The sequence below is a fragment of the Idiotropiscis lumnitzeri genome, chromosome 8 (assembly GCF_059441095.1).
Source record: "Idiotropiscis lumnitzeri isolate Australia: NSW breed Sydney's pygmy pipehorse chromosome 8, RoL_Ilum_1.0, whole genome shotgun sequence".
NCBI classification, from domain to species: Eukaryota; Metazoa; Chordata; class Actinopteri; order Syngnathiformes; family Syngnathidae; genus Idiotropiscis; species Idiotropiscis lumnitzeri.
In genome coordinates, this window is record NC_142398.1 from 10,103,475 (window position 1) to 10,117,736 (window position 14,262).

Sequence of the window (14,262 nt, forward strand, 5' to 3'; positions counted from 1 at the left end):
ATAGCTGAAAAATGTTGCATTGCGTTGCAGAGATCAAGCATTACCCTTTCAAAATATTTATAAAAAAAATATATATATATATATCAGACTAATGTGGTGAATGACCAGGATGGGTATGAAAAAATAGGACATTGACCAATTTGGACATTGGACGTTTCTCCCCGAAAAAGACCATGTCAACCGCCATGATAGTGCAAAAAACAATTTCATTTTTGGAAAACAAACCAGATATATTTTGATAAAACTGAAGTCTTACAAGGGAATTGTATTAAGGTGTAACTTATATTTAAAAATTGTATAAGTATCAAATTGCAATATTAAGAAAAATAATTTACCTTTATATGACTAAACGTCATGGGTAAAACTAATAATTTTACTGTAAACACTCAGAATGTGATGAAAATAAAAGAAATGCACAACTTAGCAAGAAGAAAGGATAGAAAATGTGCTTTCATGAATTATCACATTGTACTTTATTATTTTAATGTCACATTTTCCTTAAAAAAAGTAATGTTTTAATTTTTTTAATTTATTTTATTTTTATGTACTAAAATATTTTAGTCAATTTTTGGGGGCGACTTTATCCTCATCACATTTCTACTTTATTCTTCCAAATATCTTGAATAGTTTGACCATTCAGAAATTTTCTCTTTCTTGCCCTTAATATTCAACATGACTTGTAAATATTTACATGAAAGTACTGTGACACAAGGCATGGTTTGCTAAAATATATTCTCTCACATAAAATACATTTTCATCTTTCCTGACTTTGCATTCATAGAAAATTCAAGGTCAAAGAAGGACAGGCCTCATGGATCAACATGACACTATGATTAAGAAGAAAACAAAAGCAAAACATAAAAAACGAATTCAAGTATGAGATAAGTACCAGGGACCAAATTAAGTTTTTGAACTGGTGTTTATAATTTTGACCTAATATTATTTACCTCCTCCAACAATATTAAAGACGACTAAACGGAGGCTATGAACCAGCTTTAACATGGTTAAGGTGGCATATTTTATGCTTTTCATAGGACAGCAACAAAATTTGAAAAAACGGCAGTGCGGTGGAAGTGGTGGAACTCACCACTCCAGACATCGGGGGGGTGTTGAGCTGTCATCATGTCCCCGTTGCCAAAGTACCGTGAACTCGGAAGCGGTAGAGGCACGTGTACTCCATGTGACCCCAGTTGCTGAGGACACGCAACTCCACCACGTGGTAGATCACGTTGCTGGGCTGTGACAGACAAGAGCACAGATGTAATGTCACCAAAAGAGAATGGATCTCAGAATTTGGTTGAATTTGCATTTTAAATTTCCTTTGGGGAGTTAAAACACAAATCAAGATTTTTTTTTAAATGAGCCACTGCGAACTAGTGTGGGCGAACTTAATTCGTTTTAACTGCAGATATAAAAAGAGAAAAGCCATATCGTTCAAGTGTTTGGAGTCAACAATTTTTGCTCAAGTCCAGCTTGTTGAATGTAAATTATACATATTAAAAATACTGGGTTATTTTCCTAACCCATTAACTGGGTAGCTGTGGAGTTTGAGCATTTTTGACCAAGCAGATTGGGTTGAAGATTGGATCTGGGCGGGTTCTAGCTGAAGCCGGTTGCCACTTTTGTGTATTGAATTGAATTTAATGAAACATTCTTATGAACGCAAAAATAAAAATGTGCCAAACATATCATGCGAGTGACTTGCTGTGGCAAACCCTAATGGGGGAAAATGACATCTTAAGACATTTTTCTTAACCAAAGCTATACTGCTAACCCGCTGACCCATTTCTTGGAAGCTTTCAAAATCTTGACCCAACCTGCTGGGTCAAATACTCAACCCAATGCGGTGGGTATAAATAACCCAGCATTGCTTTGGTCCCTTTTGAACTGAGGACTGGGTTACTTTTGACCCAGCTGTTTTAAAAGTGTACTGACCGAGATCCAACCTATGAAACGGAACAGGACAGTACCTTACTGGTGGACAAAAGTTTTACTATATAGAGGATAACTAATCATTAACAATTAAAACTCCAAGATATAAACACGCAAAATTTTAGTGCAGGAGTGGCTCAAATCAAAATGGCAGCAATGGTCAAAAAAAAAAAATACTGATTTTTTTTTTTTTTTTCAAGAAAAGTTTAGGGACAAGGAGCCTTTATATCATCTTTGTCGTATGCAAGAGCATGCACACCTTTGAGTTCTAAAATAACAAAATGTGGTTTATCATCTTGGAAAAATATGGTCATCTCTGGTAAAGGCATGACTTGCTTTCTTAATGTGCTCTAACCGAGTGGTCAATCGAGCGTGATGGTAAAAAATTTGTGTGGCAAACTCACGGGCAGCTCAAATGTCTGTGTGGGTTCGCCGTCCTCTTTGTACGTGAACGTGCCCAGCAGCGTTCCTTCTTCCACCTCATCCTTCAACCCCTGAGGGAGCAAATGCAAAACAATAAAAATGTAAAAAATAAGTCACATGTCACATACACCAACAGGTGCAATTTACTTTGAGAGTTTGGAACAGGAAAACAAAGACAATCAGAGTCAATGAAGTGCAGTACAGTGAACCCCTGTTCACCATGGGAAATATGTTCTATACTAGGGCTAAACACTCAAATTCAAATCAAGATCACAATTTGGTCTTGCTGTCCAAAAAAGTCAACAACATGACATCGTCTACTGATAGCTATCTTCACTTTGCCACAAATCCTCCGAGCAGCATTATTCATTTTGGGTTCTCGTTATTGACCAAGAAGTGAACAGCAGCAGTGTGTTTAGCTCCACCCACCACAAACTACTGATTGGTGCAGTTAATACCGCCTTGCAAGTAGTGGTAATATGTCCGCTGTAGTGACTACAATGCATGAAAGGTTTAACTCGTGACCTTTGTAGTGACACTATGACATCAAGACTCAAGCGAATATGAGATAAGCTTTTGAATGTGTCGAGCAGTGTTCAGTGTTTTTGTAACGTTAGAGAGTAAAGTGGTATCTTGAAATACAAGTTTTATTTATATATATATATATATATATATATATATATATATATATATATATATATATATATATGTACACAGTAATGACAGAAAGAGTGAAAAACGGTCGCATGTATTCGTCACAGTGCATCAAATGAATGAACATCATGTTTTTTTGTGCCTGCCTTGGCCACCTGGGGGCAGTACTGAAGTGTTAAGACATTTTTACCCAGTTTTATTTTCCTTGTCCTCCTGTGGGTTAATATCAGATGATGTCTTTAAAATGTGTCAACTGTGGGCTTGTAAAACCCTTTAACACTCTTATGATTAAGGTCTATATAAAAAAATGGACTTGACCTCTCAGCTCATCAGTACGACGAATTTCCCGTCTACATGTGTTGCTGCGTTGTTTGTGTTCAATCCATTGCATAACCGTTAATATTGCCCCAAAAGTAGATAACATTTAGCATTACCATGAATCCAGCACAGCTGGGAAGCTATTTTTGAACAATTGTCCATTAGTTGATAATTTTTTTAATTGTGGAATGAGTTAACTTCACTGCCACCATTCTGTGTACGCAACTCACTACTAAAAAAAAAGAAATCAATGTTTCAGATGACTTACATAGACCTCAAAGTCCTTGGGTGCAGAGTCGATTCGACCGGTGGGTGTGTTATATCGTGGCACGTGGTCCAGCGTGACATGGGTTATCCTTATGGGGTGAGACAGGGCGATGACCAGAGTCCCGTGGGCGCCGTGAAAGGCCCAACATTTGCCAGGAAGCAGCATTGGATCGCCCTAAGGGGGAGTGACAAAAGTTGGAGGATACCCTCTGACAAAAAAAACAGACGAGGAGGAGGTGAAGACGTACCCGAATGACAGTGCGGGGGCTTTCCCTCGGGTACCACAAAGGGAATCCTATAAAGCTCACACAGGCTGAGCGGGTGTGATACGTTTCAGAACAGCGGGTGCTGATCACGCTGGCACCTGAACATTCCACACACATGATTCAGGTGTGTTGCAGCAGGGAGATATGGAAAACAGGCAGGACACCGACTCGAGAGCAACAGGATTGAAGACCTCTGGTGTAGAGAGTCTTACCTTGAGTCTCCAGTGCAAAGTCAGCCATTTTGTTAGCGAAAGGCTCTGCACGTGCTGAGGAGATGCCTTTGTCCAGTAGGTTTACAGCATTCTGCGCCTGTGTAATAAACATGAAATGTCAAAATATTACTTTTTCTTTGGCCTTTTGTGACACTTATTTTTAAGTACGAGAGAAGAATACAATGGAACTTCTTTGACATCTGTCAACTTTAATTTGTTAAAGACCCTACAAGGTCAACTCCAAGATTTGTTTCTTTTGTCATCATTTGTTTAAAGATGTGCTGAAATCATGTACAAAGACAGAACTGTGGTATTCAATTGTGAGGCTAAAAGGCCTCCACAATTAGGCACTTGCGCGTCCAGAAGAAGTTCCTCCCTCATGATGTAAGCACCTTCGTTCGCGTCAGTGGTTATATGGTGCAGTTACGAGATACTTTGTTATTATTAGTAGGTCCATTTCTAACACTCCAGAGTGTGGCTCGCTAGCCAACTATGCCGATACCGCAAAAATCCATCTTGCCTGATGCCACAATTTGGTCAATGTACCCACCAGCCAGACCTGACCGTTTGGAAACGAACGACTAGACCGGCAAATAATAAGATGGATTACTTGATCTGATGGAGGAATGTAGATTTGGTAACTTCATAGTTTTCTCTAAACTTTCCACATGACAAGTTTGTTCACTTGTAAAAGCTAGAAAAGAGAATCTTGCTCAACCACCCAAAGCCCTCCACAACCCGTCTCATAAAAAAACAGGCATGACGCGAGCACACAATGTGTCCCAGACGGACGAGGTGGTGCCTCCCCACAGACGATGTTGCCCTACACTCTGTGTCGATAGGGAGCGGCGGCCCAGACTGGTCACCTACCTGGACGTGGTCAGTGAGCCACTTCTCCATGGCCTGCTGAAGCTCTGGCGTGAGCTGGTTTTGGGCAGAGATGTCAGGACAAGGCTGTGCAGGAGGTTGTGATTGGATGGACAACAACCCCTGAGACAACTGCATTCAGAATGTTCTTGATGTTAGCATGAGATAAACATTTGCAATTGTTACTCATCACCGCCAGTACCTGAGCAATCTGGGTCTCTAAAGTTTTCATTCTGCCGTTGAGACCTGTGAGAAACTGAAAATCCCGCTTCTGATCATCCATCTTCTTGCCCAGCAGTGTGACCTCATTGTCCAGATTCCGCGCACTATTGGACTCCACTGTCTTCACGTAGTCCCACATACTCTGCATGTTCACCTCGAATTGCTCCCTCATCTGAAACAGGGGAAAATAGAGAAATGATGACCCCATTAAAAATTCTGATGAGCTGGCAGGCTTTTGTGGATATCTGTTTGCTTTCTAGCTAACAATACCATACGCTAACTACATCATGACCGAGGCCCCACCTCCAAATAGCAGCATTTCAAGCAGCTCTGCTAGAAAGCAAAACAATGCCAGGAGAAGCCTACTAGAACATCATCATGATCTAAGTCGCTCATCTTGACAGTCGCTGGTGTGCTAGAGCCTACCCCAGCTGTCTTCGGGTAGTAGGCAGGTTACGCCTTGAATTGGTTGCCAGCCAATTGCAGAGCACAAAAAGACAAATAAATAATCATGCACGCTCACAATCTCATCTAGGGACAATTCAGAGTGTTCAATTAACCAACCATGCATGTTTTTGGAATGTGGGAGTAAAACCCACGCAGGCACTGAACATGCAAACTCCACACAGGAAAGCCGGAGCCGCAATTGAACCCTGCACTTCTGTACTGTGAGGCGGCCATGCTAACCAGTCAACCATCGCACGGCCCGCTTACTTTATTTGAGGTTAATCAGAGGCAATGGTGGCTGGTGTGTACTAATTGCTATTTATGATGAGTTGGAATGTGATTGGTTGATTCTGAACTCAGACATACCAGTTATAAGAGTGTGTGCAGACTTATTTTACTTCCTCTCTCAAAAAGAAAAACAATCAATTGAGTTGTTGAAGGATGAAACATTTTGAAATAAATAAATTGAGTTGAAGGATGAAAACATTTTGAAATCATTTCTTGGGTTAATTATTATTTTCAAACGCATTGGAAGACTTAATAAACGTTGGATGCATAACTGCTCAGTGAAAAACGCATGAATCTTAATGACAAAATGTTGTAACCTATCCCACCTGACTTCGACCACATACATCCTGGACGGACTGCCAATCAATCGCAACCATACAAGATTTTTGCATTATAATCTACCTAATTTAAGTAGAAGCACGTGCAAAGTTATACATTTACCTTGTTGAGGAGCTCCTGCTTTTGCTGCAGAGCCTCCTGCAAAAGCACAGTCATTCCAGTCATCATTCAAGAAATGTTGTAAATGTTAAACTTTAAAAGAATTTAAACAGAGGATCAACTTCTTACCCGGATATTCTGCACCTTAGCTTCTACATCGGTATGCAGCGTGGCTGAGTCCTGCATAGAATAAGAGCCCCAAAAAATGTGTAAATATGAGCTGGAATGGAATTGAGAATTACTGGTTTACCTATTCTAAGAAGGGTACACAGATATGAATAATCCATCCTAATTTGACCCTAATTCTGTTTTCCAAAGCCTTTAATGCCAGATTATTGGATGTCTCTGAGCCAATTCATGCTTCCGCATCCAAATGACTGCAGGGTGCATGTGACGTAGATCTTTTTTTTTTTTTATATTTTAGTTATTTTGTTCGTTTTATGGCGGTCAACCGCATGCAACCGATTTGTTTGTGAGCGCGCAGATGAAGCATGTAAATGCGCAGACCACGCATGCTGCAACAACCGTGTATATCTGTGTGAGGGCCGACCACCCACACCTTTCCCCATCCTGTGTAGGAACCTCATTAGGCGTACCCACAGCTACATAAGAGCGTAAAAATATTAGAAACATCCGTCAGTAGCCAGCAACCATACCGTTGCGGTTGTGTATTGCACGTTGTCGGGTGAAGGAAGAATAATGGTTGGTAGGATGGATTGCTGCGCGAGTTTGATGGTCTGTGACTGGGCCTTTATGAAGTTGGTAAGGGTGGAGAAAGGGGGCAACAAGGGAGGGAGGAACCACACACCTGAGAAGAGCACAAAGAGCAAAAAAAATATTGCGGAGTAAATCAAAGAGCATGCACTGATCTATTACCAACGTGTATTTAAGAGTCACTTACAGGCAGCTACAACAAAGAGGAGGATGAGGACAATGCAAGTTTTCTTTGTTTGGACACTGATGAAGGTTCTATTAGCTGCAGGACAAAAAGAGAAATTAACTTAGGCAAGATTCCACGTGCACTTTTTAGTGCATATTAATGGTTTAAACTTTTGTATCCTTTGAACTTTACAGTGAAGGCACTTTAGTTCTGAATTGACTCAAGTACATAGAGTAGAAAAGTGTGACGGGCTTTATCCTCCATTCTTTGTGTTATGGTTTTATTTTATTAGGCGATGTCACACTGCCTACTTTGAGCAATCAAAGTGTATTTGGATGAACATTATCAATGAACTCTCCTAGATGAGGTGCAGTTATTACCATCCTCATGTTCCGCTTTAATATCGGTGACTTCGAAAGAGTAAAGCTCGTTGCGTAACATGAGAATCAGCGAATGAGTGTCGGCTGGCTCTTAATTGGCTATCAAATCTGTGTGTTTGAGTGGCATGAATGTGCTTGTTTTGTTACCGTTTGTTCGATAAATTGATTGAAAGTGCACCAGCGGCTGTGTACAAATTTGACCACCTGTGAACAGATTACAATTCATTAGTTGATTTTTCAAACTGAGGTTCTTGTTTAAAGAGATGGTAAAATGAACCTCCATTTATCTGAAGTAATGAAAAAAAAAAATCAACTAACATAAAAAAGACAAGATGCATTTTAGGATTTCAATTCATTTGAACTACTTTGGACATTCACTCTTTCCTCCTAGTTCATGCTTAATGCAACATGAGTCCACACTAGCAATCCATGTAAGAAAACCATCAACACAAAATCTAAAAGTATGATTTTAAAAAGTCTACAATACAGTGACACTGCAAAACGTTAACTGCAGCATGGCACAACTGTACAACCTAAATTCTAATACTGCCTTGTTCCATGAAAATGTTTGTAAATTCTTTGTTGTGCAGTGTTGTGTAACAGTTGCTTGATATTTAATTGCATTTTTGCATAGCAATGGCGATTTCTATAACCGTAACGTGATAGTGGCCGTACTAAGAGGCAAATTGAGTTTGGTTAGTCCAGACTGAAGCATCGAGGACCAAATGTGCACACACATCGTACCATAAGTGATCAGATGTTTTGTCTTTTCAGTCAATGTTGATAGCGAGTCTGCAAAAAAACAAACAAAAAAAAAACAAGTGTGTTATTTGACAGTTGAGTTAAATGCAGAGCACATGTAGCAAACAAAGATGTGGACCCACCTTTCACACGACAGAGTGTGCTGTTGATCCGGAGTCTGTATCCGACACTGGGAGCCACGCTGTTACTTTTGACTTTGCTTGTGCTGGCACTGGACTTGGTGGTGGTGGTAGGTGTCGGAGGTTTCAGGTTGATCCCTTCAGAGGAGGAGTAGCCCGAGCTGTCTACACAGTTCTTATCCTGCTCCTTGTGTTCCGATCGGAGGTAGACGACAGCCTGGCCGGAGGTGCGGATCCTCTCCGGGGGAGGTGATGGGGTGCGGGTGGCGGTCTGGTGAGTGGTCGACGACGCCGCAATCAGGGCAGGCCGGGGGGTGGCCCTGGGGGTGGCGTAGGACACGCTTGCCAGGGTCAGGTCTGTCTGGGTGCTTAAGGAAGGTCTGCGGGCTTTAAGGAAGACATTTCATCAATATAGGTATTTTGTTCCTTTTTCAGTGTAATCTTTGAAATTGAATGTGAAACAATCTGTTTTTTTCCACACAGTTTAGAGGTCATAGGTTCAAATCTGGGCTCTGTGCATGTTCACACTGTTCCTGTGTGGGTTTTCTCTCGGGGAGTTAAGCTTTTACATTGGATTTTTTGCTAAAAAATACACATAGGGAAGGTAATTCAAACATGAGGTAAAAAAGATAAAAATATAAAAAAATGTTTTTATTAATATGAACAATTAATTCACATTTTTATTATTTAGAATTCATTCTAATTATTTAACAATATTTTTTTAATTACAAGAATTATTTAAAATGGGTCAGTTAGCTATTTGTGTATCTTCAGAATCCAACAATTAACTGAGTATGTAATGTGACAAGTCAACAAAAAAATGAATACTTTTGAATTTTCTTTCGAAAAACTGTTAAATGGTTGCAGCAAATATTACATGAATCTTGGTAATATAAAATGCATTTTGAGCCGTGTTAAAGATTACAGTGGTCCTAAGTGCCCTGTTACCATTAATTATGAATTTTGCGTCTGATTTCACTTAGTATCATGGAAGACATCAGTTTGGATTTCATCAGTTTTAATTTCACAAGTTTAGATCTTTCTGTATTAGCTAAATTCTATAGAAGTAGAAAAGTGACTACATGTTCACTTTCAACACTGACCTTTCGTGACCTGACCTTTGGTGGAAGGAGACTGTAAGCTGCTCGAGCTGGTGGAAGCACGAGAGGTGGCCTTACGGGTCCTCACCTTATTTTTGAAAACTCTGAGGAAAAGCAAAACAAGCATCAGTAATTAAAAACACAATTGAAAAAAAATAATGTTATGGAAGATTTTGCACCACTGTTACTCACTTGACAGGGTTCTCTCGGTATGAAATGTTGGTGACGCTACTTGAGTCGGATTCGTCATCCGAGTTGTAGTAGCCTGTGGATGCCAGGCGGCAGCTTCTACGAGACATGACTGGAAGAAAAAAAACAAAAAACAAGTGGAGATTTTATATACTGGAAAACGTGCGTTTAAACAAATAGGTATTATTGTCTCTATTTTCATAGGAAAAACGGATGCCACCTGACAAGGTTAAAAACGGGTGAATTTTGCTGTTTAATACATGTTCCACAAATGTTAATGATTCAACTAGTGGAGTCATAGAGAACATATTTTAATCCATCCATTATCTAAGCCGCTTCTCCACAAGGGTTGCGGCGGTGCAGGAGCCAGCCGCGCTCACACTCACACCTAGGGACGATTTAGGGTGTTCAACCTATCTTTGGGAGGTGGGAGGAAACCCTGAAGAAAACCCACACAGGCATGGGGAAAACATGCAAACTCCACACAAGAAGGCCGGAGCCGGAATCGAACCCATAACCTCTGCACTGTAAGGCCATCGTGCTAACCAGTCATCCACCGCACCACCCACATTTAAAGAAAATTTTTTACTTCCCCTTTAAAGATGCCATAGAAATTGTAACAAGCTTATAAGTGAACAACCCCAAAATTCAACTAATTTAAATCAACAATATCTGAAGCTGTATTTGTCCCGCGAATAGAATAAAATCAGTTTGGTGAAAGCTAACAGATACGTTCAATATATCTTTTTTTGGAAATACAATTATTCAAGTCATGGTTTGAGCTCTAATTTAAGCCTTCTGAAACTCAAGTCTGTTTTGAGGGTGCGGTCCTATCGTATCATGAGCGAGTGCAATAGTTAGTGCAGCACTGCTTATCTTTTGATAGTGTTACAGGCATTGTGGTCCCCACGTTGCTTGTGAATAGTCATGTTGGTGTTCTTATCCCATCTGACCACGGGCGGTAGGTGCACTGCACCCTGAACTGGTCACCAGTCAGTCACAGAGCAGTTTTCAATTGTTTCGACTATTAATGTAATGTATAGACAGCAGAGAGAGCAAGGAAGTGACTTCATGCCAGAAATGAACAGCAGAAGATGTGACGAAAGGAAGTTGCGGTGGCATACATGCACCTAAAACATAAGGACAGGAAGTCTGTGTGAAAGACCAATTTAACACAAGTCACGATCGTTGGATTACAGGGTGGAGGATTACATTACAAAGCAAAGAATAACGAGTCAAAACAAAAAATTAGGACCGCTAAGAGACACAAAAAGGAAAGTCAAAACATCCATGAAGGCCACTTGCACGAATACATTTCATATATTCAGTGCACATGGCGTCAGTATTTCAACATGTTGGGTTCACTGCCTTCGTTTATGCTGTGAGGCGGAGGAGTTGTTGCCATAGCGCGGATGTACAGTATGTTGCATCAATTGCTTCTAGCCCTGAATAATGACTTGACCAACACTGTAAACAAGAACACCTGCATGAAGCACATTGCAAGAGCACTACGATCACAAAGTTGGGGGGCATATGGCTATAATTCCCTCAAATCCTCTTTCATACTTGAAATGGCATTTTGAGTGGCGCTTAGCTCAGCACTTCTTTCTGTATGGGCGTATCTCCAACACCCCCTTTTATGAATTCAAGGTCATCTCCCTTAAATTAAACTTTACTGATAGTCCCTCTGAAATAATGTCCACATTAAGCCTCACTTTCAAAAGCATTCAGGATTGTTTGAGAAACATTTCATACATTTGACTTCAGAATTTTGATGAGAACACATGGTGTCTTTTTGCGGCCTTTTCTTACTTAGAGTTTAAAACATGAAATTAACAGCTTTGCCCTATCATAGAAGGTTGTAGAAGTTTCCAGATCACAATAATTTAGATGTGCTCTTACGGTACAACATATAACATGAATGGCTTTAAGAACCACTGCTAATAATTTACTCAGGACATGTAAAGCTGACTTTTAAACAACTTGATTATACATACAATGGGTTTGAAATTTGAATCAGGCAGGCACTGAAGGAATAGACCACAAGAGGCTGGCAAACATTTTTCAATCCGTGGTTAATTTGAGCAAAAGTGCCTGAGGAATGAGTCATTTGGAGCGGCTGAATCATGTGTTTGAAAAAGAAAATTACTGTAAAAATCCTGCAGTACATGTGCAGAATGTAAACGTGAAAAGAAATTTGAGCGCTACCCTGAAAAGGAAATAAATATTACAAAATGTCAAAATTTTACAAGAACAAAGGCACATCATTTTGAGGTATATAAGTCATAGAAATATATTTTTCCTCTTGATCTACAATTTAGCTCTTGCAATATTATAATATACTATATATGATAGTACCTAGAAAATACATACAACTACTTTATTTGCGAGAATGTGTAAATTCACGAATACATGACTTTTATCTTGAAAATGTATGACTTTTTTAAATCCCAAAATATAACTTTTCTGTTCTGGTATTAAAAGTATGACTTTAATCTAACAATAATATATAAACGTGATTTTTTAAAATAAAAAATAGTTAATTTTATTTCAAATTTAACCTTAAAAATAATTAGTTAACCTTAACAGAAAATTTTATATTGAAGATAGAGAACTTTTTTCCTGAAAATATACAACTTTATCCTCACAATATTACCACATTAATCTGTAAAGATATACAAATTTTCTGTCTAAAATATATAACATTTCTCTTGTAGTACTTTACCCTAACCTTAGAAATGTACAATATTACAACTTTGATATTCCCAAATTGAATCTTGATTTAATCAAGAACTATGAAAAAATGACCTTGAAATGATATACTGATGCATCCATCATCAAAACTTTCTTGATCTGTATACAACTTTATTCTCAAAAAATTAACAGTAAAACTTTTTTTTTCTGGAAAAACCGATTTATTTTCTGCTCACAAATACACAACCTTTTCATCCATATATATTCCTTCATTGTGGAAGTATTATAATGTTAATGTCACATACCAATTGAATTAAAAAAAACAAAAACGTGGAAAATATACGACTTTATTTTTTAAAATGTTTGAAAACGCCTTGAGAGATTGATGAGAGAGATTTTTTTCCCAGCATGCCCCTAATACTCTTCCATTCTATGGGGACTAGTTTTAGTCTTTCTTTAAATATAACTATGAGTCAACTAGCCTGTCGCGCAGTGACACCATTCGCCTTGTTACCAAGGACAACAAGATATAGAAATAAGACTTCGGAAAAAAATTTGATTTAATGCACGTCATTAAAATGACGCATCCAGCTCAAAAGCAGTGCAATGAAACGTTTAAACCTGACGACTTATGTTGTTATTGTCTCAACGATGACTTTAGATGAAACTAGCTCCTTAACCAGCTAGCTAATCGGAAAAAAATAAACAAACTAAAGAAACGCCAAGGAGAGAACAAGTCAAAAAGAGCATTTTCAGTATTTAAGTGACAAATTAGTGGCACGCAAGCGTCTGTCTTAACTTACCTCAACAGGCGTTGCGGTCTTATCCAAGTTGCGAAGATTATGAATTTTGACAGCACTCAAGTGAGTTTAAGAAAAATATAAATAGACAGCGGCTTCCGGTAAAAGGCTTCAAAATAAAGCGAGTAAACCTCAATGAACTATTTCTTGCGGTCTAAGCATTGTTAAAAGAACCTATAATTCACGAGCAATATTCTTGTTGAGTTATGTTTACATAACGTCATTGTTTAATACAATCGGATAAGGCCGTTCAACGTGCTTGGCATCATAGAGTATGACATCGTTTCCGTTATGTGATCGTCACGATGGAAATTTGACGCACTTTGTCTGAGATCATAACAAAACTGAACACGATTGTTTAGCTGCAGTTCGATTATCCGACACACGGCGTCGCTATCAGCCCGTTAGTCACGTTGTAGTTGTCAGGAGAGAAAAAAAGGAGATTCACGATAGTTAAATCCTCCCCAATAAATACATCTTAATAAATATATATATATATTTCAATAATACATACATATTATATACTCATAAAATATATTGATTTAATAATCATGCATTCATTTATTTTATTTGCAAATACAATATTATAGTGCATCATTTATTGTCATTTTTAAATTGTAAAATGTTTCATACAAATAAGTATGTATTACTATCAACACAAATTACAAACAAGTACATTATAAATGCTGCATTGTTAGTTAGGGATGTGATAATCAAATATTTTTTGCACCTGAGTCCAAGTCCAAGGCACTTGATTTTGATATTGGGTACCTGCCGATACAGAGTGCTGATCAATCTAGGCAATACAATGCGATTAGAAAAAAAAGACCAGATCCAAACTGTCTCAGGTATTTATTTATTTATTTGTTTGTTTATTTACTATTTTTTATTTAGGAATAGCGGCACCCCAAGCTGATACGTTTTTATATGACTGTAAATCACCAATGGTTCAAATACATTGAAAAACTCCAATATTTTATTGTTGAAATTAAGAAAATTCCGAT

At 38.5% G+C, this 14,262-nt stretch overlaps 1 protein-coding gene across 2 annotated transcripts; it reads right to left on the minus strand.

The window, feature by feature from the left end:
- Positions 1-713: 713 nt before the first annotated feature.
- Positions 714-13,398, minus strand: sun2 (Sad1 and UNC84 domain containing 2). 2 transcript variants are annotated; one of them, XM_088301636.1, is made up of 17 exons: positions 13,262-13,398; positions 9,768-9,876; positions 9,579-9,679; positions 8,479-8,862; positions 8,339-8,386; positions 7,742-7,798; positions 7,236-7,310; positions 6,991-7,142; positions 6,464-6,514; positions 6,338-6,373; positions 5,142-5,333; positions 4,943-5,071; positions 4,073-4,169; positions 3,843-3,958; positions 3,596-3,769; positions 2,337-2,426; positions 714-1,237 (listed from the first exon to the last, which is right to left on the minus strand). In XM_088301636.1, exons 2-17 carry the CDS (start codon positions 9,872-9,874, stop codon positions 1,121-1,123), a joined length of 1,926 nt encoding a protein of 641 aa, XP_088157762.1. In that variant the 5' UTR covers positions 9,875-9,876; positions 13,262-13,398; the 3' UTR covers positions 714-1,120. The 2 variants fall into 2 exon arrangements, with proteins under 2 accessions (XP_088157762.1, XP_088157763.1); XM_088301637.1 differs by lacking the exon at positions 7,742-7,798.
- Between the last annotated feature and the right edge of the window lie 864 nt (positions 13,399-14,262).